At 42.1% G+C, this 26363-nt stretch overlaps 3 protein-coding genes across 3 annotated transcripts; 2 read left to right on the plus strand and 1 right to left on the minus strand.

Moving 5' to 3' along the window:
- The first annotated feature begins 578 nt into the window (after positions 1 to 578).
- Positions 579 to 23506, plus strand: LOC109481070 (M-phase phosphoprotein 8-like). The gene is made up of 17 exons (XM_019783543.1): positions 579 to 725; positions 6520 to 6675; positions 7117 to 7265; positions 7751 to 7955; positions 8324 to 8582; positions 8971 to 9153; positions 9541 to 9755; positions 9991 to 11734; positions 12128 to 12195; positions 12326 to 12377; positions 12715 to 12944; positions 13474 to 13560; positions 13915 to 14069; positions 14457 to 14611; positions 22232 to 22359; positions 22824 to 22907; positions 23229 to 23506. Exons 1-17 carry the CDS (start codon positions 579 to 581, stop codon positions 23298 to 23300), a joined length of 4089 nt encoding a protein of 1362 aa, XP_019639102.1. The 3' UTR covers positions 23301 to 23506.
- LOC109481239 lies at positions 1539 to 2955 on the plus strand. The gene is made up of 2 exons (XM_019783780.1): positions 1539 to 1914; positions 2464 to 2955. Exons 1-2 carry the CDS (start codon positions 1577 to 1579, stop codon positions 2522 to 2524), a joined length of 399 nt encoding a protein of 132 aa, XP_019639339.1. The 5' UTR covers positions 1539 to 1576; the 3' UTR covers positions 2525 to 2955.
- Positions 18256 to 20441, minus strand: LOC109481242 (complement C1q tumor necrosis factor-related protein 3-like). Its single transcript, XM_019783782.1, has 2 exons — positions 20224 to 20441; positions 18256 to 19572 (listed from the first exon to the last, which is right to left on the minus strand). Exon 2 carries the CDS (start codon positions 19475 to 19477, stop codon positions 18278 to 18280), a length of 1200 nt encoding a protein of 399 aa, XP_019639341.1. The 5' UTR covers positions 19478 to 19572; positions 20224 to 20441; the 3' UTR covers positions 18256 to 18277.
- Positions 23507 to 26363: the final 2857 nt, after the last annotated feature.

The raw sequence follows: 26363 nt of genomic DNA on the forward strand, positions 1-26363 counted from the left end.
AAAATTGCTGATCACATAGCACGTACAAAGGAGCATTAGTAAGGCAAGCCATTTCCTTTACTGAGAAATAACATCGCTTCAAAATATGTAGTTTTCCCACCAAAACTCATTATTTATAGCTCCAGCCTCCAGGCATGCAACTTCCAAGAGAGATTATCCAACATAATATCCCGCTAACTTAGGCAAAGCAAACGGCTTTCGGCAACGATGCGCCAATAACCTCCATCAGTTTGAAATGTGCGTGACTTTTCCTACCTATATCTCGACCCTTGGCGTTGTTATTTCACGGAAAACGTGATTTTATGTTACCGAGTTTCTCAGCGAATCGTAAAACCGCCATTTTGTAAAATGTCAACTTTGACCTCACTGAGCTTGCGTCGCATCCAAATGTAAGAAAACTATGAATTTTCATACAGGTCACATCGTCACGTAATTAAACTTTCATGTACAGTTTATCAATAAACATATTTATCTTATATAAGCGTCTTATGTTAAATGTTTAAATGCATCTTTTGGCGCTCTTTTTCATGAATATTTATTCCCTTGTGCGTTCGTATTTTTATTTTCGTTAGTCCAAGATGGCGTCGGAATCTGAAGGAAGCGCGGAAGAAGGAGGGAACGTCTCCGGCCAAGAAACTGACGAAGACGACGGGCTAGATCCTTCTATCTTCGAGGAGGAAGATGTGTTTGAAGTGGAGAAGATTGTGGGCATCACCACCTACCAGGTAAAACAGCAAACCCGAAGCAGGCGTCACATTTATAGGACGGGTGTGCTATATGAACACATGGCCAGCTGCATGCACATGTGAGCTTGTTTATCCAAGGAGCTTTTTATTATCCTTGTTTATCTGAGTTCAGTACATGCATGACTAAGTTATGAATTAATTTGGACACATAATAGTCATTATTAGATTACCGTACGTTTGGCATTAGTTATGTTTGACCTGATAAATTATGCATGGTTATGTGTACTACTACTAGTTAGTATTCCACAGCGTTACCAAAATTGTTGGGCACTTGTACTACTACTAGTACTTTATGATTTTAGATATGCCCATATGCGTGACTATAATTTGTGGTACGGAATTGTTTCAAGTGCGAAATTAAAACACTGCAAAAATATCTTGCTCCCTCCAACTTCAAAATGCAACCATTGCAAAAGTAAATAAATTTACAGTGCAGTGTATATGATATTTTGTCACACAAAAAGTGCAGCTGGGCATACATACATCTAATTAATTGCAAGGTCATCAATCTCATAAATAATTAATTACGATTGTTATACTTATAGCCTTTTACCAATACTGTAAAGTATTTTGTGACAGTATTAAATTATCGGCGTGGCTATTTACACTCCCGGAGTGTATATAAAAGACAAATAGATTTTATATACACTCCGAAATACTAGCCTCCTTGGTAGGCCCAAAACCTGGGTTTTTGTGAGTGTTTGAGGATTCAGGGGCACCAAGTTTAAACCTCGGTGTTCAAGTTTATCTTAGTGGATGATGAAAATCAGAAAACAACGCGGAAATCCCCACCGAAGTTCGAAAACACAGGGTTTTGACCTACGACCAGAATGTCAGCCAATCAGCACTCGACAGGGATTTCCCGCTATTTTTCGTCTCCCGCTGGCCTGGTCTCTCGCGCCAACATGGCTGCCGCGCCGTCCCTACTGAAGTTAGGGGACGAATTTCTCACTTGGGCAGAGTTTAAGGCAGCACTGGACAACTATCAAGAAACAACACACGCTGAGCTCAGTAAGATCAGTAGCAAGAAGGTGGAAACTGAGAACAGGAAATTACCTGAAGGCGTCCAAAAGTTTCCGTGTGCTCATGTTTATAAAGCGGTGAAGTTTGGATGTATTCATTACGGGAAGCCGCGCCTGTCAGGGTCGGGAATCCGGCCAAATCAGTCGTGAGTATACATCGATTTTTTTCTCATTGTAGCTCAGGAATTTCCCTTGGCTAGTTAAGTCACTCTTGAAGCCATACTAGCCACAATCCTTGGCCAGACCGAGACGAAAGATCTACTCTACTCTACTCTACTCTGTGGTGCATGTAGTGGGGAGGGGGGCAAATTTATGACTATTCAGTACTAGCGGGAAATTATGTGCAGGGCTCTCCCCAAGCAAATATTATGAAACATGTTGTATGTTGTATTCATACATTACCCTGACAGGTTGACAACTAATGACGCACAATCTACGCGTACATCAACACAGATTGTTTGAAACTGACTTTACTGAATGCAAAAACTCAAGCTGACATACCAGCAATATCGGTTGTAGACCCGAACCTTCCAGTTCTTAGCCACTTACCAATACGTGTCGATGTTAATCCATGTCCAGATTAAGTTGTGCTCAAACAAGTTGCATGTCCAAGTAAGGTGACCATTTTACCATGTTTCATTTGAGTGGCATAGGATGTCAGTTAAGATATTTCACCTTTCATATTTATTTTGCAGGCAATTCTGTATGGCCTCCACAAGATCAAGGGAATCAGCATGGAGGCAGCTCAGCAACTGATGGATAAGGGACCAGAGCGATCCCCTGAAGAGACGTGGTACAGGGACTAGAAAGAGGAGGAGAAGAACCATCCACCGGACATTTTAGCTAGTTTTTTAAAAAATTTTAATTTTTTATATTCCACAATCCCAGAGCCGTGGTCTTTATTCTTTTGTCACATGTTACATGATGATATTTACAATATATACAGTATGTTTATTTCAATCTATCAGGTAAAGAAGATCCCCCCATTTTCTTTTTGCTTTTCCGTATGATATATTTTGCTCTATTTTTAAGCTGGACATAAAATCATTTAAGAAAACAGAGAATGGATCAATTATTTTGTAGAAGCTTTTTTCCTTATATAGACACCAGGTTTTAAATATTGCATACTGTGCTATACCAATCATATGATTACCTGCATTTGTTTGTTGTAAGTTCCTTGGAAGTCCATATATTAATGTTCAATATTGATATCTTTTATGATAATTATGATGTTCAGTATTTTTTCAGTATTATGATGTTCAGTATTTTTCCAAAATTTTTAAGTCCTTTACATTGAAAGAACATATGGTTTTCGTCCTCTATTTCCAAACAGATGTTACATAGAGGTGACTGTATTAATTTCCATTTCTCGGGTTCTAACATATTTCTGCCTATCGCTTTGTGCCAACTACAGATAACATGTTTGTAGTACAAAGGTATGTGTTCCATGTTAGGACAATCCCGTTTGTCTTTAAATTGCATATTTAGAATAAGGAAATCTTTTCCAAAACTGTTAAGAAACAGACGTGGAAGTATCTTCCAGTCCCCCTCTGAGTTATCCATTAACCGCCTGATAACACTAGCATGTAAGGTATCAATTTGCGATGGAATATGAGTCATCTTTAGACCTGTATTACAATCTTCGACCTGATGTCCAAAATTTATAAGCATTTTAGCTAGTTAGTTAGTTACAGAGGTAGCTCAGGACCTGCAGCAAGTATATGTACCGGTATGTACTTGGATGCTCGACGTTGTAAACCTTACACACACAGACTTGTCAGCCTGCATGACCCAGGAGCAAGTAGGGGAACAATACTCTGGCATACTTGTGAGCAAAGTTATGTAGAGTGACATTAGACTGTGAACACATGTTGTATAACCAACAGTGTCTTTTGATAAAAGCTAGCATGTAGTTAGCTTTGGCTACATTGATCACAGTATGTTTGTTCCATTAGATTATATGTTTTATTTTTGTTTGATAACCCCTGGCCTGAAGTATCTTGAGCAAAGTTATGTAGAGATATTTGAGCAAAGTTATGTAGAGTGACATTAGACTGTGAACACATGTTGTAACTAACAGTGTCTTTTGATAAAAGCTAGCATGTAGTTAGCTTTGGCTACATTGATCACAGTATGTTTGTTCCACTAGAGTCACTAAGTAAAAGGAGCTGACCTCAAACACCTGGAGTCAGTGTCTCTTTTTAGTAATAGAAAAGTTTATTGCAAATTCCTGCCAAAGGCTAATTGCAAGTGACATAAACAAAGAACATTGAAACAGAGTAAAGAATAACTTCCAAATCTACATAATAAAATGTAATACATCTTAGGAAACTATAGCTATGTCTAACACTATGTCTGAAGGGTTTACCTTCTCTTTTGTAGACCACGGAAGACGTAATGTCGCACTTTAGTAATAGTATAGACAATTAAGCCAAGCACGTGCAAGTTTAAACTGTCTCAGTGAAACTGCGAATGGCTCATTAAATCAGTTGTGGTTGCTTTGATCGTCACATCCTACATGGATAACTGTGGTAATTTTAGAGCTAATACATGCGGAAGAAGCGCCGACCTCACGGCCTGGCGTGCATCTATCAGACCCAAAGACCAACTCGGGGTTCGCCCCGGTCCCTTTGGTGACTCTGGATAACCCACCGGCGACAGATCATTCGAATGTCTGCCCTATCAACTTTCCCGGAGTGTATATAAAAGACAAATAGATTTTATTTACACTCCCGGAGTGTATATAAAAGACAAATAGATTTTATTTACACTCCCGGAGTGTATATAAAAGACAAATAGATTTTATTTACACTCCCGGAGTGTATATAAAAGACAAATAGATTTTATTTACACTCCCGGAGTGTATATAAAAGACAAATAGATTTTATTTACACTCCCGGAGTGTATATAAAAGACAAATAGATTTTATTTACACTCCCGGAGTGTATATAAAAGACAAATAGATTTTATTTACACACCGGGAGTGTAAATAGCCACGTTCTTAAATTATTATCATTTTTAATTACTTTTGAAAAGAACTTCAGATTAGTAAATATTAACAGTTGATTTGTCCATTATGGCAATGTTTTTGTTGATATATTCTTTTCAAGAACTGTTTTTTTTCCAACCTGTTTACCAGAATTCCAAGGTTTGAAACCCAGACAATTATTTCTGCTACTGTTTATTCACACATGTCATGTGTTGTGCTGCAGGTCATTGACACTGTCAGCTGTGTAAACGCTGTGTACACCATAAAAGAGTAAAAGAGACCTGCTATCTATTGTTCTCTTTTGGCCTAATTTAATATGCAATTTTGGTGTTAATTCTATGTGTTTATCTTGCAACAAAACACAATGGAAAAGTACCCCATTGTAACTCTCACATTTTCTGACACTCAAGCTACAAAGTGTGAAACAGGCACACGCTTGAATGGCCATAGTTTAACCCATATCCTCAGGCTTGGAATGAGCATTTTGGACCAAGGTTGTAATATTGATATCAGGTAATGTGAAAAGGTTTTAAACAAACATTTCAGGTAAACTTCAAACAAAATAAAAGAAAGAAATCAGGTTGCAATTTGCAAACCAATCCACATTATCATCACCCCATACAGTGAGAAAGTGTTTCACACATATGTCTGAAACTCATTGTTCACCGCATTTTTCTCTTTTATGACCTGGATATGAATTGGTTTTGCACCACCACATTTACGTAGAAACAATGCTGTAATTTTAACCCTTGTTGTTTGGCCACTTTGGGTGAGTCAGTTAAACCAAAAGGTTACTTGTAGTGTCAGGGGACTGATATGATAAAATCTGGTCTATGTAGACAGGATTCTTGATGCTTGTATCAACAGGTAAGTTATATAAGGGACACCAAAAGTGGTCTTTATGTAGAGGTGGTCACCTAAATCTTGTGGATGGTGTTCAGCACCAAGGACAGATACATGTATCTATATCTAGTATCTACTAGTATTCTATAGGTACACATGTACACTGTTATGAGTTATTACATGATCAGTCATTTTGAACTCACTAAGATACTGATGAAAATCTGAAACAAACATCTGACCCTTCACATTTTATCCAGTTGCTTGATTTATCATTCATTACTCAATATTCTACCTGGATGTCTTACCTTTTCATAAATGAATCAATAACTCTAACGTAGGATCCTGATCAATACTGACCAGGATCACATTAACATTTCCCAGTGACACTACTAACAGGACATGCTGTTTATTACATACAAACTACACACAAACACATTCATAATCACCTCCTGTATCACAGGCAGCTAACACAATCCTGCACCAGTTGTACCTGGGGACATTTAAAGGTGGTTTCAGGAGACTCTGAAGAATGGATGACTGTGAAAACAACCAACAGCAGGTGGTGTAGTTAAATGTACATGTGTGGTTGCAGTAAGGTTAAACTCATGCAGGTCAGGCCAGTGGTTATTGGCCTTCTCCAGGAATGTAGCTGGCAGCCAGTATTGCAGATTTTCAGTTGGGCATACAGTGGCAGAGTATATTTGGCTACCCTGGTATTCAATGTAGTGAGCTGTGGTTAGATTTTACCTGGACCATCCCCCCGTCTAGTCCATACAACTTACAAAAACCCAGCTGCAAGAACCCGGGCTTCGCACCGTATGACCACCTCAGAATGTGAATGTTTGCAAGTTGCTGACCTGGGTAAGGTTGGTTCTAAGATAAGTAGAAAATAACAGAATGCTGTGTATCTTTACTGTAGGGCCAGACATTATACCGTGTCCGATGGAAGGGCTTTGGGTCCAGCGAGGACACTTGGGAACCCAAGGAGAATCTGCTATCCTGCGAAGATCTGGTGGACGATTTCGTGGCCCAGCGGGAGACCAAGCGCGGCAGGAAGCAGGGACCAGGCAGGAAGGTCGGTTTGTTAGTTTTATTCATTCATGAAATACTAAATCTGCCATTTGGCACTGTTCTTTTGACTTGTTATGAGGCCTTAAAAGGATGTTTACATTTGTTTATGCTAGTGTTTCAGTTTTATTGAGACCAAAATATTACACCAATTGCAATCTATGAACTGTATACAAGACAGCATTAGTCCAAAATCCAGTCCACAGCTCTAGTACTGCATGTAGGTGGTAACAGTCAATGCAGCAAATAAAAAATTTATGTCACTAAGTCTTACATATACATGTATAATTCATACATGTATAATAAACCCAGTACATGGACCAGTGCAGGTTAGGCACAGGTTAGACATCAGAAATACCAGTAGCACAGCTCCAATTTTACCTGCCCTAACCTGCAGATGCAGCTATTATTTCTATCCCTGTTCCCAGCCTGTTGTTCCCTCCCACAGAGGCAGAAACTGGAGGACTCCAGTGTGGAGGGTTCCACCAGTCTGACAGACATGTCCACTGATGAGGAGGCTGTGAAGAGGAAAAGTGGTCGTCCCAAGAAGTCTCCTGTAGACCAACCCTCAAGCAGCCACTCCAGGGACTCCTCAAGGTACACTTCCCAGCATGCACCATGCTTCCCAGCATGCTCGTCACCTCCCTGCTGCATGTCCTTTTTTGTGGTTGTGTTTACATATTTACTGTAAACCTTGTACAATGTATTATTGTTCTTGTGTTCGCAAATAATCTTTTATTATTTAACTATATTGTACCAGGACACAATGTACCAGGTATGGCATTTACTGCTATACAGCAAAAAAAAATACTGAGACTTGTCTACCCAAAATACTATGTAATATGCGATAAGAAAGTAATTTACAGTTAATGATTGACAGAATTTAGGCATGCAGGCTTTTACATATTATGTACAATGCATGGGTTGTCACATGAATCAGATAGAATTCCTGGTATAGAAGACAATAGATTTATTCATAGTGAATTTGGCATATCAAAAAATGTTGGACATACAGTCAAACTGTGATATCCTACTATTAGTTTCATATGTACACTGTTTGCATTATTGTCTGTATGACCCAGGGAGCCTCCACAGCGCCAAGTGGATGAACAGGTGGAAAGAGAGGAAGAAGAAGAAGAAGAACAGTCTGGAGAGAAGGAAGAGGGGAGTGATGATGATGAGGAAAGCAGCAGCTCGGAAGAGGACACGGTCAAGGACACGTTCTGGAGAGACCTGGAGCAGGGCAAGATCAGCATGGAGCTGTTCACTGGGGACATGTACTCTAAAGTATGTACTGTACACAAGCAAACACACACATTGTAACATAGTATAATTTATGTATTGAATATTGTGAATACTGCACATTTAAAAAAGAATAGGGGCTATTCCATTGTTAGTGGATAAAACCTTACAATCCAGTCTTAATACAGCTTTTTCCTACTGTACGAAACTGATATGTTATACCTAAACTTAGGCTTAAGACAATTTACCCATAACACTAAAGAAAAAAAGAACAGGGTACATGTACTGTTAGGTATATGTATATGTGGTATACATGATGCATTATAACTGTAGATCAATAGACAGAATATTCATGTACATGAAAGTACATGTACATTCTATACCTGGAACATTTTGTTGTCTCCTCTTTACAGGTGAAAGGTCGAAGGGCAAAGATAGAGTCGGAGAAGAAGACACGGCAGCAGTCGAGGAGAGGGCGGTACAGAGATGCCGACGATGATGATGATGATGAGGATGATGAAGATGATGATGGGGAGGAGGAGGAGGAGGAGGCTGGGGAGGACACAGAGAGGAGACCAGGCAGGAGGAGGAGCCAGGAGCCAGCTGGGCGGGGGCGCGGCAGGGGGCGGGGCAGAGGGCGTGGTCAGGAGCGAGGGAGAGGCAGAGGGAGAGGTGCTTTGACTTTTATCCTCATCCAAAAAAAGAACATAATATATCACAAGCTCACATGCTCTTTGATTTCTTATTTCATCTTAACGTAACAGAGTAGGCAATATATATAAAGAGAACCCACCCAGTATAAACTTGTTACATTTAGTGCACTATAGCAATCTGTCATGTGCAAAAATGTTTGGCCGTAACTCAAGGTCGTAGCCTTTCCAAGGTCAAAATCAAAAAGTGGAGATCAGAAGCTGTTGGTTTTTGGTGGCTCATAGCTGCAAAAGAAGACAGTTTATAAATGATAATTGGTAAAAAGACATGTAAAGTGGATTAAAAAAGGTGATTCACACAGTTGTCATCAGTGAGTGGCTGTTGATGTTTGGTTATTTGTGTTTTACAGGCAGGGGGAAGTCTGGTGGTCGAGGCGGTAAGACCAGATCCTCCACCAGCTCTGAACCAGACAGGGACCAGGGCAGAGCCAGCCAACATGGCCGCCAGCCCAGCAGGGAGAGAGAGTCACTCTTCTCCAGGGATGTCTTCACTGATGAGAGTGGAGATGAGGTGGAAGACATCAAAGAACCAGGTGAGGAAAGTCTTAAGTTCTTTTAAGACACTTAAGGGTGAGCCTTGAAGGCATTCGGTATGAATGTTAAGAAGGAAACAGCTTTTTTTCTGGGATCAAGAAACAGGTCTGGAGAAGGTTTGTTTATGCTCATACAGATGCAAGATTGGCCTCTTGTGTGCTGGATCTGTACTCTTCCTCTGCTTTGTGATCTGATCTTGAGATGCCAGTTGCTACCTGTAATTTGCAACAAACATTTTGAGATTGCCAAAAAAAAAGGCAACGTGTAATTTTGCAAGCTGAAAAAAATGCAGGTTCAGTATTATAAATCAGAATCATTCCTTCGTTGTCTAATCAGAAGCCATAAATATAACAGCAGTTAATGAAATATTGTCATTTTTTTCACAGATGACAAACACTCAGGACAAGCAGAGGTGGCCAAGAAGGATTCACAGAACATTCATGAACCTGTGGCAACCCCAGATTTGGGTGTGACGACCCCTAACAACCCAAAGGTGAGCACCTCTGGCCGTGGTATGATGACCCCTGACCCAGATGCTGACCTGGAGATGCACCTGTCAGAGAGTTCCTCAGCTGCAGAGGACTCAAAGTCTTCAGCGCAGGTGAGCTGGCCGAAACACTAAAGGCATTACACAGGTGCAGGTACACTATGGGTAGGCCTTGCATAGGTACAGGTGCACTTCATCTGGGCCTTGCATAGGTCCCTCGACCACACACAGCAACCTTTATGGTTCGGAGGACAACGAACGGGACGTTAGACACATGTCTATATGTTTATCCCTGCTGTTCCTATGCTGATGAACCTTCAAGCTAACCCATTTCCTTATTTCATTGCAGAAGCTGCAGAACCTGGCCCAGCAAGTACATGTACAAGGCCAGACTGTCTCCCCCTCCAGGCCCAAACAGCTGCTCATCTCCATCCCATTCAACATCCTCCCCGTCGCACGGCAGACCACAGCTGACCAGAGCAAACCCGACACTGTCATAGAGAAGTTCACACAGATCGTGGGTGTGCCCTGTGTGCTGAAGGGCACGGATACAACTGGTAATACCTCACAGCAGGGACGGGAGGGGCCTGGTCAGATAGCCTCGCAGCAGGCACCACAGCAGCCACAACCCAGTCAGATAGTCTGCCAGCAGCCACCACAGACCACAAGCCAGGTAGCCTTGCAGCATGTAGCACAACAGGCCACAAGCCAGATAGCCTTTCTCCAGGCACAGCAACACGCCATTAGCCAAATAGTCTTGCAGCAGGCACCACAACAGGTCCCTAGCCATATGGTTTTGCAGCAGAGACCACAACAGACCACTAGCCAGATAGCCTTGCAGCAGACACCACAACTAACCACTAGCCAGATAGCCTTGCAGCAGGCACCACAACAGGTCACTAGCCAAATAGCCTTTCTCCAAGCACCACAACAGGTTACTAGCCAGATAACCTTGCGGCAGGCACTACAGCATGCACGACCCAGTCTATTAGCCTTGCAGCAGGCACATCAACAGACCCCTAGCCACATAGGCTTGCAGCAGGCACCATCTGGTCAGATAGTCTCTCAGCAGGCCCTTCAGCAGGCACCAACTGGTCAGATAGTCTCCCAGCAGCCACCACATCAGGGGTCATCCGGTCAGATAGTCTCCCAACAGGCCCAGCATCAGGCATCATCTAGTCAGATAGTCTCCCAGCAGGCCCTTCATCAGGCGTCATCAAGTCAGATAGTCTCCCTGCAGCCACCACAGCAGCCACCACACAACTCCCAAGTGCAAGGTCACATGATGTCAGATGCAGATAAGGTCAAGGGTCAGAGGGTGCCAGAGGTCAAAGACAAGCAGGCCACGCAGAGGGAACAGGAGACGTCAGCAGAAGGCAGACAGAAAGTGCACAGGGAGGGTGACATTATTGCAGTAGAGGAGACTGAAGCTAAAAGGTCATCACCATGTCTACCAAAAGAAGATGTCAAAGTTGAAAGGTCACTGCCACATGATCCAAGGGAGGATGTCAAAGTTGAAAAGTCACCAGCACATGATCCAGGAAAAGAGTTCAAATCTGAAGGGTCGTTGCGGCATGAGCAAACGGAAGAGACAAAAGTTGAAGAAGAAGGAGACATGATAGAAGATGTGGTTAGTCAGATGGAACTTCAGCTTCAGAGAGAGATGAGCAAACATGTCTCAGATGTCACCGCAGGAAAGATGGAGGACAAACCGGAGAAAAAAGATGGAGCCAAGCCAAGGACGGAGGAGAGGGAAAGACCTGCAGAAAGTGAAGGGAAAACAGCTTTGCAAAATGTTGATGTTGAAAAAGAATCTGCCATTAAGAAAGAAGAGAAAGCTGAAAGTAAGCAGGAAGTCGCTACCAAAGAAGTCGGTTCTGCAGATGAAAAGGAAGACAGTGGGAAAGAAGATGATACAAAAGTTACTGACAGCAAGAGGAGGAAGAGAAGGAAAACCCAGGAGAAGGAGAGCAGGAGGCATGATAGAGGGAAGAGAAGACAGAGTCAGGAAAAGCAAGAAGAGAAGCTGGAGAAGAGGCCTCCCCGCCGAGGCAGGACAGCAGCAGTGGTGGAGGAAGATGAGGAGGATGAAGGTAAGAACAGTGGAGGTACTGACAGAACCTGCTGAGAGTTCTGTAGGAAGGAAGATGGTACAAATACATTAGATAGCAGTGGTGAACATGAGTGTGTAAGTCATATGCTTGATGCATGTAAGGGGGGCACAGCTAAAAGAGAGACATTGTGGAACGTCTAAATTGAACAAACAACTTTATGATAATATAATGATTATGTTTTTTAAGTAAAAACCACGTCCACCTGACCTCAATTTTGATATTGCAATGTGCTTGTAATTCCTTACCATAATGTAGAAAACGTATGACTTTCTAAGATGAGTTGCAGCAATCAACTATTTATCTATTGTGTAATGAAGTTAACCTGTACTAGAACATTAAAGATAAAGATGTTTGGTCATATCTTTCCCCCAGACAGTGGCCAAAGTGATGTTTTGCACGAGTTTGATCTTGATGAAGTGCCTTTTGATGGGGATTGGCAGGTAAAGGATAACAGTGTTGTCATTTCAAATGAAGTCCAATTTCCTGCTTTAGACTTTGTGTGTTGTTTTTGCTGGCAAGTGGTGGTCATTCCTGTTAACCCTGTATGTATATATCTCCTTATTATATCAGACCCTGTCACAACAGAAAACTGAGGAGCTGCCAGCCAGGGACATCACCAATGGTGAGCAGAATAATGTAGAGTTTTGTTAGTACATGTAAATGTTATAAGACCTACCACATATAGGGAATGTGTCTTTATTAACTGGTAGAGCCTTGTAGGAATTTGGGTTGGAGTGTCGTGATTGGCGTGATGTAGGCATAAGATGAATTTCGACCAGTAGAGCTACTTTGTGTTGCCTTGCTTTCTGTAATATTGTGAGTCTGCTAGCAATTCTTCTGTTTCTTAATGACTGTCCCACCCCAGGTCAGAAACAAGTTTTGGAGTGTTGACTTTAGGGCTTTTTGAGGCTTTAAAGGTGGGTTTGTACAGGCTGTTAAAATTCTGTTCCCTCACGCAGCGGAGTTCCGTGAGGCGGTGAAGAACGGTGACCACCGTACGGTGAAGCAGGCGCTGCGCTCGGACAAGCTGTACAACCTGGAGCACGAGGACCCCAGCGGGATGACCCCCGTCATGTTCGCTGCCGCCGCCGGGCACGATGAGATCCTCAAGGCCCTGCTGCTCAACGGGGCAAAGGTCAATGCCCGGCAGAAGCACGGGGCCACCGCGCTCATTTATGCCGCTGAGAGGGTAGGTTCTTGCAAACATGCATCATAAATACCAGAGAGACTAGCATATGTTCTGTATCGATATAGCCGACATAACCGCCCTTCAGCATAACACACCAGCTTCGCAGGCACTCAGTGCAGCAGTAGCTAGCTATATTACACCGAACGACTTATTACACTCAATTTTTGCACATTTAATTGCAGGAGTTGTTTGAAGCTTTCAGTTACAAAGTTGCACACTATCTCACTGAGTGAGGGGGCTCATTAAGTCTCCTCTTAGGGCCTGACCAGTGGGAGGGCTGCTAGAAGCATGATGTAGTCAGGCTACACCAGTGTTCTAGCCAACCTGAATTTTTGTTTCGGCATCTGAATTTTGTTTGCCTTGCCTTGCCTCATCTGTGTCAGCAAGTAGTGTAACTTGCTTCAGCACTTAGGAATAAAGAAGTTTTGAATTAGAGCTCTGCATGTTATAATGATATTTTATGTGGTGGCATATTGTTTGAGAACACATCACTTAGTAACAGAGTTTGGCACCTTTTCCTTGAACCCAGGGCCACAGGAACACTGTAGCCTTGCTGATAGAGTGTGGAGCATTTGTCAACATTCAACAGTACACAGGGGAAACTGCATTGATGAAGGTATGTCTCCTAGCATTCTAACTTTCTCATAGATGTGACACTAGTGATTTTTGTAACAAAATGTAGTTCAGCAAGGAGAATGAGTAGTATTTTAATCCGAAGTCCTAAATGTGGGTTGTGGATTTAGTTAGCTACTTGTTAGGTTTGATGTTCATGTACATGTACCACCAAGGGTCTCCAGAATACATGACTGTACAGCCTGTATGACCTAAGGGGAGGGGGGCATGGGTTTTACATGTATGAAGAACTAACTTCAAGGATACATAGAGTAGGTAGGCTTTCGAAACGGACTTATTTTGTTTCCTGGCCTGAAAGAATTGTCATAACCAGCTGTTATTGTTTGTTTGTTTACAGGCCTGTAAGAAGGGTTTTAAGCAGATCGTTCGACTGCTGCTTGAGGCTGGTGCTGACCCCTACCTGACCTCCAGTACAGAGAACACGGCGCTTCAGCTGGCTAAACTGTACAACAACCCCGGCCTGCATGAACTCATGAGCCTACACATCAACAGGTAACCTCTCACCTCTCATCTTTAACCTCTGACCTTAGCCAAGCTGTGTAACAGTCTGTAACGATCTAAATGTCTGACTGTATGCTTCAACAGCTTTTCTACTTGCAGTCAAATTTGTGGATTTATTCCAGTTTTTAAGATATTTTTTTAATAATTGCCAGTGGGGTTCCAATATATACAATTAATTAAAACTTTAAAATTAAGGAGACAGGGAGGCTAGAAGATCTGTCAAGTCTCGATCTAGTCTTCTCATGAGACTAGGTCACTCCGTGATCAAGACGTACAGTTGATGTCAAAAAAATTGGAAGTACGTTTTTGCTACCTTTCAAAACAGTCACTGATTGATGAATATTCTGCTAAGTCTTGTTAAAACTTGTTTTCCTTCAGGATTGCAAACGTAGTAGAGACGACTATAGGCAAGTACCTGGCAAACACAGCCAAGATCCTGACCCCGCCCCTGCTGCCCATCCACTGTCACCCCATCAGGGAGTCTGTGGAGTACTACCTGTCATTCAACCATGTCCAACAGCCAATCATACAAGGTCAGAAATAACCCCTCCCTTCAGCTGTTTCCTAAAGCCTTATAGCTTCTGTCTGTGGTTCTTTCTTTGTAGTTGTGGGTTGGGTAAGTTCACTGTAATTCTAATTCATTTATAATAACTTAAGTCCAAACTGAAACATATCTAGCTAAGACTGCTTCACCTTTTATGATGAATGATTATGATCATAGCTATGATCCTATATGTTTATTTGCCTGCTATCCTCTCCCCCCCCCCCAAGTAAAAGTGCTCCCTTTTCTCTACATATACCCTTTGCACACACACAGTCACACACACACAGAGTCTTGCACACTTGCTTCGCAGTGTCGGTTCTATCTTTACATTCTGCTACAGTGGTACTGACTATGGAGGCTCTCAGCATAATTATACTTCTCACTGACACAACAGCTTGGAGCAATTTCCCCCTCTTTATCCCAGCGGAAACATTCCTTAAGGTTTACTGGCCGGGGATAAATTAATAGTTAAAAGTTTTGTTCCGCCGCAGCTCCTAGAAGATTTGAAGCACCGATCGTCTGACATCTGTAGGGGCTGGTATAACTATAACGTAGACACAGGCCTGCTTTGGTGTGTCCTAATGTGTTGTCAAACCTGGCAGGGTTGAAGCTAAACTTGTGTAGACGATGCTTTGAGGTGCCTAAGTTCTCTAGTGCAGATGTGATTGACACAGACACCCCACGGAAGTGCAGGTCTGTCTATTCTCAGCCCTAACTGTGGTTAACCCAGACTCCTGTTTGTAAGGCTGATAATGTGAAGAAAGCAACAGGAGTCATGTAGGGAGCAGTGGGACTGCTGTAAAATCATGTAAGAGTCGAAATAGGGAACATGGCTACATGTAGACATGTCTTTATGGACAGCTGGTTTTAGCCAGATTCATGTTTCCTTTACAAGGCTGATGATGAAAAGGAGGATACATGACTTTATGAGAACTCCTGTTAGATTTTTTAGCAAACCTTCTTTCTTTTTGTTGATTTTTGGGGCAGTTTGACTCCAATTTATTTATTTATTGTCTTAAAATGGCTGGGTAGCCCATTCAGCTAGTAGAAGCTGCTTTCCAATGGGGCCCAGCATACTATTCCACAGGACAAGGCATGATTACATGTAGTTGGACAACAGTCAAATAAAATCTGATGCGTCAAAACAAAAGCATATCCATAAATCAAAGTCATCACAACATTCCCATGTCAAAACAATAAAGTTAGTGAATTGTCTTGTTGACAATGTGGATGAAGAAGCAACTGGACAACAGTAATATACTGAAGGGTCCTGCTAAAGGAAATTTGTGTAATTGGCCAGTTTGACAACAGATGCAGGGATAGTGCCCGGGAGGTTCGATGTCTGCAGACAAAGTGGATAATATCCTGGAATGTCAGCAGTTCAAGGGCTGACCAGTCTGGACTGGATTACTTCATCAGGCTTCACACTTCAACAGGAAATAAGGCTTAACGGCCGTGGAATCTTAGATGGGAGACTAGCCCTGAGCAGCAGTGTTGTGATTATTTAATGAAGAAAGATCATTAGATACCAATAAACAAAATATTAAGTGTCACAGGTGACATGCAATGTGATATCTTAAGCTAAGACCATTCTCCTTACTTCTTTAAGTTCTTAACAAGGTGAACAGACATTTCCATTCAATTTTTCAAAACTTAACTCAAGATTTGATAAGTTTCTACAAAGAAATAATAAGTCTGACACTGTTTTGTGCTGTTTTCCTGGCAGCATCCTGACTGAAGGAACTCTGTCTTGGATAATTCTTACAAATAACAATGTTTCTAAAATGCAGGGCTCGAAATTAACATTGTCCCAGTGTCAAATGACACTAAATTTTCAGCTTGGGACAATTCAAATTACATTTCGGGACAATTTCGGGGCAATTGAAAAATTCTCATCTGAGACTGTCCATGTCATTTAGGAGCATGATCCATTCATCCTGCTGCAGGCTGCCGGCCCATAATACTCTGACAAACATTTAAATTTGACCAATCGGGGATTCCAAATGTTGCATGGGGAGAGGGGCGTTGAAGATGCTGCTGCTCCCATGATACTATCATTCATTTCCCTACAGTCAAGGAAAATGATGGACATTTACTGTACCAATAAAGTGGACTTCAAGTTGTACAAAATATTAATTCAGTTGTTGTTGTTTTCTTATTGTTGTCATAAACTTATTTCCTGAAAAGCAGGCTGGGACAGTCCATCCTCAGTTCGGGACAATTGAAATCTATTTTTGAAACAGTTCTGGGACAATTGTAAAAAAAGTTAATTTCGAGGCCTGAAATGTCTTCAGTATTTCTTGGAAGTTCTTAGGCAAGGGGTGCAGTCTAGTAATGAAGACATTACTGAGGAAAGGAACAGGTGGCGTGATGAGTGACATCTTAACTTATCGGGGTTATCATGGATCAAGATATGACCCAAAGTAGTATTATGATTTCTAAAAAGTTTAATAATTCTTTGACCTGAAGACCAACTATAGCCTGCCTTTGGATTTTAGTTTAAGACTAGGGTTGGTGAAATCAAGTCTACAATGTTTTTAAGGCACTCCAGCTGTGCAAGATGAGACAATCATGTCTTAATTGGGAATTTAGCCTGCAAAGATGTTCTATTTACTAATTTAGTACCAATGTGTAGATACTTGAGGGACTAACATTTTCACAAGTAGATGCCAAGACCAGTCATTAAATTTTTTAAAGTGGTTTGCTGGTCACAATTACTGCCCCTTAACTTTGGGAGCTTATAAATTATAGGAAATTGCATATCTTTAATGTTGGGTCACTATACGTTAGTGCCCTGCTTGCAGCTGCTATATTACATTGAGGGATCTGCTTTCCCCAAAGTATTGCTATGTTCTTACTTACAACTTAAGTCATGATCACTTTATAAAATGGCAACAATCAGAAATGAGCAATTTTAAGAAAGGAAATACAGTTTTATTTGATATATCTGTAGTTCATAAAAAAAAATTCTGACAAGGCATCCTCTAATACATCCTTATATCATGGAACAAAGAAAACTTTACATAGAGTAAAAATATAACGTTACTTGTTTATGTCAATTATAATATTCAGCCTCTGAAATGGTCCCCTCCGCAAATATCACTTTTATCCTGACCACATGTGGGGTTTATTATGAGACCTTCCCTGTAGGAAACCTTAGGTCTGGGAGGAGTGATGACTTACACTGCCTTGTCCTCAAACTGGTTCTCAGGACTGAAATTCCTGCCTTATGCACAAGTGTTTGAAGTTTGCAGTGTGGAACAAGTGTTGCAGACTTCTTCAACTTACAAAGATCTTAGATCAAGCACTTTCCTGTGATGTTGAAGTCTATAATTATGGCAGCGATCTTGTGATATTACTCCATTTTCCAATCATCCCCATTTATCTGTGTTTAACATGATAGCTCTGTGGTCTGATAATCCAGATTGAAGGAAAGAGTTTCCTTCCTGTAATTTAGAGGAGAAACAGCAAGAATCCTTCACAGCAGATCTATCCTGAAACTCAAACAGTTTCTGACACATGGACTGGTGCTGTGCAAGTTTACTGTTTACCATCTACCATACATTATGAATTGTGGTCATCATACAAATGACTACATTCTCTAATGTCCATGGATAGATATCCCACGTTTTCACAGGTGTGTTGACAGGTGTGTTTACAGAGGGAATAGCAGGTACCCAGAGAAGGTGCAGGTGTGTTTGAAGCCAGCGATGACGTGTCCTGCGTGCAGCTGCAGCCAGACCTGGTCGCCGGCCGCCAGCTCCAGGATGACGCTGTTGCTGGCCGTGTCGTGCGTGTCGTCGATGTCGTAGTCGATGATGGAGACCACCTCGCGCCCGTTGTGCAGCAGCTTGACCCACATGTTGAAGGAGGCGTAGTAATCGTACCCGTGGAAGCTGAAGTAGTACGCCCCGTGGACCGGCGCGGCGAAGCGCCCCGTCGTGACGTTGTACCCGCCGCCGATGTTGGTGAAGACCTTGTCGAAGACGACGTCCGTGTCCCGTTGCACGTTCATGTCGACGGTCAGACCCACGGAAAACGCCGTCTTGGTCGTCATGGTCCCTACGGAACCCGGTTGTCCGGGCGGGCCTCTCTCTCCGCGGCTGCCCTTTGACCCCAGGACCCCGGGAATCCCAGGTGCCCCTGTTTTCCCCTTCTCTCCCATCATGCCTCTGTCACCCTTCAGTCCTGGCTCCCCTGGAGGTCCAGTTGCCCCCGGCAACCCGTTGTTTCCATTGTTGCCATGGTTACCCGGGATACCCGATGGCCCGGGTGTTCCGGGGTTGCCAGGGGGGCCAGATGGTCCTGGGTCGCCTTTCTGACAGGAGAAGACAGGCATTGTGGGTACGTTACCGTTCCCTGCGGCCGCGTCGTTCAGCGTGCCCTGAAGGTCGTCTGACTGCCTGCTGGGTAATGCCCCATTCATGAACAGTACCGGCAACATGCCTGTCACACACTGGGAGTTTTCTGGGATGTGCCCTTGCTGTTTGTGAGACGGCTCTGTGTGTTTCTCACTGTCCTTCTCCGTTTTCTTGTCGTGCGTTATGTCGTGGTATGGACCAGACTGCGGAATCTTCTTGAAGTACCCGCCATCTTTGATTTGTCCCTGTTCATCCACAAAGGTCACTTGTTCCACGCGTCTGCTGTCGCCGGTTGAACCTGACCGACCGTTGTCACGTAAGCCCGCCCACTGTGCAACGTTGTTGGCAGGTTTGTCTGCAGTGCTTGTTGAGATCCATGTCCAATCCCCGTTGACATAGTGCCACTGTCCATCCTGGGGTTCCAACTGCCCACTGCACATGACGGCCCAGTCTCCCCACATCAGACACACCAGCATCACCCAGGCTGTCTCCATGTCTCCTGTTTTAACCAGACTTGCTTCTGCTGAAGTGATTTAGATGTCGGCAGTCACTCCTTGTTCCCAACTTCACAGCTGTAATGCTGGGCGGCCTGAAGAGAACGCCATGTGGTCAAAGTTAACACTTTTATATCACGCACCAAATTTTCACCAGATGCTTTCAACATGTTACCCCCACACTCTTTTTCTGCAAGAAGAAAGCTTGAGCTTTGCTGTTCTATAAAAACCTGACAAGGAAAAATTCACTCCTCAGGCAAGACTTTGCCTCCTGCACTGGACAGTCTGATAGTGACAAGGGAAGAAAAAATCTTATACACTACTGCATGGCTTCAGTTCTGTTACTACTTCAACTTATACTTGTCCTCAAAAGGCCCACAGGGTCATGAGTACAGCTACATCCACATCAGCAGGAAGTTATAAGCTAAAACCCAGATGGCTACTTGGATAATTGAGTGATTCCTAACTTGAGGTTAAGCTCTGTAAAGTGTTCTCCTGCATCACTGCCACAAAACAGTCCGTAGAACACTTCTGAGTGCTAATCTTGCATTTTATAGACAACAGAATAAAATCTTCAGCATGAAACATGAATAGAAAGTTAAAAATTGTTGTTTTTGGTTTTTAACTCTGGAAGGTAAAGTGAACTATCCGTACAGTGGAAGTTTGTTTTTACCTTCAAGTTGATACTTTTTGTTACCAGCTTTAGTTGAATCATTTTCAAAGTTGGAAAGGAGAATAGGTCTTACCTTTGGTGAAGTAATTTGTTTGTAGATTCCTGCAAATTCCTTGTTTGTGTCCTTATCAATACAGACCAGAGGTCCAGTCCCTCCTTGTGCCCCTGTGGAAATGCCTACAAATAACCCTGCTGTCTCCACAACTTTTCCCCAGTAGGGTCATTAGCTGCCTGCCAGGGGAAGGTCCTAATTAGCTGAAAACTTTTCTGGGCTGTACCATAATGTCATTGGGAGGGGGTGGTACAACTTCACACATGTTTTGCTGTATTGAAAATGATTAATTCATTTGGTGGTGAGAGTTGTATTACTATGCTCATGAGCTGTGTGTGAATGATGGATCTGTTTGCAAAAATTATTGTATGAGAATGTAGAAAAGAGGACTTCTGTTTTGTTTTAGAGTAGGGAGAGGAGCTTGCATGTACTTCTAGCAAGTGGTCAGTATTGGGTAGCACTAGCAGTGTCTGGCCCCCATCTGGTCCAGAGTGTAACCAGAGTAGCTGTAATGAGCCTCTCAGTCTCATCCTGCTTAATTACATCAATCCCTGCTTCTTTCTGCAATTCTCAACATACTTCAGAGTCTGGAGGACACTGATAGTTACCTTATCTTGAAAAACAAGGCAAGGTCACAAAAAAAGCAACTGAATTTGGGGGGAAAAAAGTCAAGTTCAGTTGGTGATAATACTCGAATCCAAAGTTTTTGTCCAAAGGAGGCATGTTGTCTTGATGATGGAAAACCGAAAATGCTGGTTGAAAATTCCAGTCCTTTAAAACTTAATTTGTGGGTAACCTCATCCCATAATAAAGGAAGGTCTGCAGGGAGGGGTCAAGGGGAGGGGAGCCAAACTTTTAGTAAAACTTTTACGTTACAATTCAAACTGTTGTAAAAAGGTGAGGAAAATTTAGTAAGAAAACAGCCAGATAAACCATTTAGAATAGTGCTGAGTTTTGTAGTAGTTTTATGTAGCTATAGTAGATTCACTCAAGCACGAAACTCAAGATGCATTCTGTTCAGAGACATGCTAGCTACTGGTATTGTAGAATTGCTGATCATCAGTAATAGGCTGCTGCAGAGAACTGTATACCTGCTATGTGTTGAGAAGGTTACCAGGTTAAACTGTAACAATGTTTAGAGTCATAACTGGTCACTCTAATGCTGTTAGGACTGGGGAGATGGGAGCCATCAGTCAAGATTGGAACAAGATGGTCTGGCAGGAGAGCCATTAACAGCCCCTGAGGGTCAGGCTATCTTTTACACTGACTCAGCAGGGGCTATCAACATGCCTGGTGGGCTGGGCAGGGAAGACTCAGGCCTGGGCAGGCTTGGCTAGGCAATCTGTAATACCAAGGACATTATACATTAATTAGCACTTCGGCAAAACATTCTGCAAGACGTGCGCAAAACCCATAATGTATTGTGCATAGCATGTCATGTATCAAGATATTTATGCAGTCCTGTCCCCACTATGCTGAACATACTGAATAACCTTGCCATACAGTAGATTTCATTTTATGTTGTTGCACACGATGTATTTGTACTTTTTTATTATTGTCAGTTGTACCTAAGTAATTTGCCAACAGAAGTTGTATGATGTAATTTTAGCATAAATGTGTATTATTCTAGCGTATAAGTGGTGTTTAATGCCTCTCAAGGCACTTTTTATGTATATATATTATGTATTAGTCATGTAATTTTTTAAAAATTTGTAAAAGCTTCTCAATTCAGCCTTTGGCTGCAAAAAGCTTCTAACCTACTGTACTATGTATGTATGTGTGTTTCTGCAAATAAACCAGTCTATATAATAATATCATTCTATAGTTACTAAATAGTTTTCACCCTCACCCCTCCCCTGTTCAGGTGGCGTTCAGGTGACTTCACTTCCTAACCCATCATTCTTGCCCCCCCCCCTCCCTTTTTCCCTCCTTCTGTTATTAGGTGGAATAACCATGTGACAAGAACAGACCATGAGATGGGTTCAGAATCCCAGAAACCTCTCACGATTGATGTTGTCACATGTTCCAGGTGTGGGGATGCTGTTATTTTTGTGCCACGCCTCCTTTGCCAACAACAACATCCAGGTGAGGCTGCATGGGCCGTGTGCCGTCCAGACTGTCGTGCTGAACAATATCATCCAGCCGGCTCTCACACAGGTAAGGACATTTTTTTTTATTTATTGAAAGTTACCACATGTTAGAAAGGATTCATATAACAGGTGGCTTGGCCTAGGAAAAAAAATGTTGAATGTGTTTCTTGCTTCCAGATCGACCCTAGACTTTTTAGGGGGGTGGACCCCTGATCAGCCTTTTTTAGCTCCATGATCTGACACATGAGTGATAAAACATTGTGCAATAATTATTGGTTTTCTAACATTGACCTTGAAAATAAAAGTGTCCTCATGAAAATTTTACTTTCTATTAGATGGACCCATATGAATGTAGATATCACTAAAAAACAGAAAAAAAAGTTAACCCCTACCTACTGACCCTAATTTTTGGGGGGACTGAAACAGGAAACACAACTTTTTTTTCCTAGGCCCCATCAGGTTTTCAAGATATCAACCCTGAGACCAGACTGAAGGCCTTGTACATGATACTGCTTTCCTTGTTGTTCACAGGAAGCCAACTTCATCATGTCGTTCTGTCCTCGTCCTGGCAAGAACAACCTCAAGGTCAAGCTGGCCTCTGCTCCCCTGTCCAAGGTCAGTACAGCTCTCTTCTTTCTCCCCAGAAGGTCATGACAGGGGAGCCGATTTCTTTTCTAGCAACATGGCTGCTGAATTACATTTACTATTATTATTACATCTTCTATATGACACTGCAAATCCCTATGGTGTGCACATCAGGCCAGGATTTCAACCCCCAACCTTATACCGGTAACTGCTCAGTTGTTGAGCCACTAGGGCACTCCATGGCCACTGCATGCTACTGCACATACTGTATGTTCATAATTAGAGCCCTTTCCTTATATATTATGTTTTATAAGTTATTGACTCTTCCCTGATCGTTCCTTCACCCTCCAGGCCAAGCTGCTGATCTGTGCATACAGAACCCAGCTGCTGCAGCCGTCAGCAACAAACTTCAAGACTGGCTGAGTGGAAGATTGGAAGGGCTGTTGTAGTAAAGACACAGGAGGAGGCTTGTTGTAACAGATATAGCAGGAGAATTGAGTTGTAGTAGTGGCTGGTACAGCAGTAGAATGGTTGTAACAAGTACAGCAATAGAAGAATGTTTGTAGAAGCTGCAGGTACAGCAGTAGGCTGGTTGTACCTGGCACAAAAGGGAAAGAGTTGCTGTAGAAAGCATAATAGAATTATTGTTGAAGGTATAGCAGTACAACAAGTATGTATCAGTGAAAGGATTATTGTAGCCGATATATAACAGAAGGACTGTTGTGCCAGGCACAGAAACAAAATGTTTGTTGTGTCACTTTGTACTTTGGTGCTTGAAGAGATGCCTTAATTTGTGGTGCCTATAGGTTTACCCTGGGAACCAGACCAGTAAGGGTACAGGCAAGTGGTGTCCCATAGTATCCCACCGGCTGACCTAAGGGCCTGCATATTTTTTGCATAACGTGGCCTAGAGGTTTTGTGTATGTTTGGCCCAGTGGATAGTGGGAGAGGTGGGATGGAACATCATGCGCACACGTGAATTCTCCGCCCACAGCCTCATGAGTCTGGTTCCCAGGGTACCATAGGCTCAGCCTGTTCATCAGACTGCTGGCTTGTTATGTGCAGAAGTGGAAGGTACATAATATATTAAGTCATGGCTGTTACTTTTTTCTGTTATCACGTAGAAGTGAAACATTTTGTACGAGTACAAAGTGTTCAATCATGGCAATAAGGTAATGGCAAAAAGTTTATTTTCTGCTTTGAAAATGCTGGAGGCTCATTAAATGTGCAAGGTCAGGTCACTATACTGTAATGTTCAAATGTCTAAAGAAAGGAGTGAGACTCAGTGATCATGTTACAAAATCTGGGTGCATGTGATCATGATCATGTGTCATTCGTCATGTGACAGTGGCTCTGTGATGTGACAGCATCTTAGGGATCATTAGCACGTCGGCTGAACGTACCGCACCTGCGCGAAACCCTGCTTTTTCATGGTTTTTCGTTGGATTTTTCGTCAACGTTGCATTAGAATTTTACCTGTTACAGAAGATATTTTTTCCGACATAACATTTGGATACTACAGACGTGATGTTAACCTTATACGACGTTATATGAGACGTTCTGCCTAATACATTCTGAGTTTTGCGCAGCTGCAGTACGTTCTGCCAATGTGCTGAGATCATGTAACAGGATCAGTGATTATGTGAGAGTCAGACTGAGCAATCGGAAGGTCAAACGGTTACCTATAAAAATGTTAAGGTTGTTTTCTGTTAGACTTATAGTTTGTTCATCGATAATTGGCCATGATGATAAAAGGATATACATGTAAATCTTGTTTAGTATCACAGAGAAGGCAACGTTTTCATTCACTCAGATAAATATCTTACCAGCAAGAAGTATTGGATACTTGTTCAAGTTTTGGAGAAACGGGCTATTTGTGAGGTAGAGACCAAAAATGTTGGAAGTTAACCGGTCCTTTAAATAACTAACACCTTTTTGTTGTTGCCCATATTCTAGTTTGACATGTAGTTCCTGTTCAAACAATGTTCTATTAAAAAGTTACATATATTTTTTAGTAAAACCTGTTGTGTGCTGTGTATTCATTTAATCTGTACTTCAGAAATTTCAGGCAATCCTTTTGGCCATGTAAGTTTGTAACCTGAGTAAACTTTAGTGTGAATTTACAGAATGGGCCATAGTGCTCTCCAATCCAACAATTACCTATATACTGCACAATCACAAAGACAAACTAGAGAGGCCGACATTTGCTTGGGAGCAAATACAGCATATTTCAGTCCATCTCCCTCCCACGCAAAAGTGGACTATTCCAAACTTACCCCAGTGTAAAACTGGCAAAGATTCTCAAATAAATGAATTATATACAGTAGTAGTAGTAGGTATGTAATTGAGAACAAAGATGCAAGATCAAGCACATTGAATCTCGAAAGCTTTACTAGTCTTATTACAGGTATGCAAATACTAACAATGATGAGATTTGATACATTTTGAAGGTCTTAGGCACATAAAATTGAATGTGTGGGTCATTCCGCATGACTTACGTGCAATGTGACCTCAGGTAACCCGCTATGGAACACGTGTTCCATGGATGGAACTGGCCATTCTTTAGATAGAACATGGAACGGGTACAGCACTTTTGGCCCTTTTTTTGCTGAAAATAGCCATTAAAGTCCTCCAAATGAGTCATTTGGAAGTGGTGTATGCCAAATATGTGACTGCTATTCTGTAGACACATGTTCAAGGTACCCGTATACCGAATTTCAGATCATTTGGTTGTAAAACCAGGGCTCAGGATCCAAAAATCCATTTTTTGGCGAAAAATGCCCAAAAAAACCTTCATAAAAATTTTTCAAAGGCATGTATCAAAAAAATGAAAAAAACGCCTGGGGTATTGGCCTACTCTACCTCCATGCCAAATTTCAAGTCATTTGGCTGAATGATGGCGGAGTTGAATCCCTTTGACTGTTTGGCAGGAGGAGGAGAAGGAGGAGGAGAAGAAGAAACACCAGAGAACACAATATATTTCATCCATACCATGGTATGGACTGAAATATAATAAGCAACATTTTCACATGTGATTCATTTGTAATACCATGTAAGCCTTTAATTTAATGTCCAGATGGTTTTGTTAGCAAAATACAAGCTATACCCTATGACTCCACATATCTGGTACATACATGTACATGTAACAGTAAATACTCTATACAAACATATTATGCAAACAGCATGGAATGCACAGCGGGATGTCTATTAATTTTTATCAACCGGAACTGAGATAAATCAGTAATATATTTAGAAACAAAAACTGGACATGATAACGTTACTTTTGCGAGTAGTAAAAATCTTTCAACAACTGATGCAAACCAATAGATGAATACTAGCAGGTACCCCCCTCCCCACCTTCACCTACAAGGTAACCTCCCATTCCTTATTCCACACTTGAGTCAAACGGCCTGAGAAGATGGTACATGGTGGTATTTGTGTGTGTTTAACCTTAGGAACTAACTCCTACTGAACAATTTTTAGAAG

Source organism: Branchiostoma belcheri, unplaced genomic scaffold (genome assembly GCF_001625305.1).
Source record: "Branchiostoma belcheri isolate BF01 breed outbred unplaced genomic scaffold, Haploidv18h27 scaffold54, whole genome shotgun sequence".
Classification (NCBI taxonomy): Eukaryota; Metazoa; Chordata; class Leptocardii; order Amphioxiformes; family Branchiostomatidae; genus Branchiostoma; species Branchiostoma belcheri.

Bases quoted from the DNA above. Each gene is read 5' to 3' on its own strand.
- LOC109481239 (XM_019783780.1), top strand. From the start codon at position 1,577: ATGTCAGCCAATCAGCACTCGACAGGGATTTCCCGCTATTTTTCGTCT. The intron at 1,915-2,463 runs GTGAGTATACAT...TTTATTTTGCAG, and splicing joins GGAATCCGGCCAAATCAGTC to GCAATTCTGTATGGCCTCCA.
- LOC109481070 (XM_019783543.1), top strand. From the start codon at position 579: ATGGCGTCGGAATCTGAAGGAAGCGCGGAAGAAGGAGGGAACGTCTCC. The intron at 7,956-8,323 runs GTATGTACTGTA...TCCTCTTTACAG, and splicing joins CTGGGGACATGTACTCTAAA to GTGAAAGGTCGAAGGGCAAA. The intron at 22,360-22,823 runs GTAAGGACATTT...TGTTGTTCACAG, and splicing joins TCCAGCCGGCTCTCACACAG to GAAGCCAACTTCATCATGTC.
- LOC109481242 (XM_019783782.1), bottom strand. From the start codon at position 19,477: ATGGAGACAGCCTGGGTGATGCTGGTGTGTCTGATGTGGGGAGACTGG.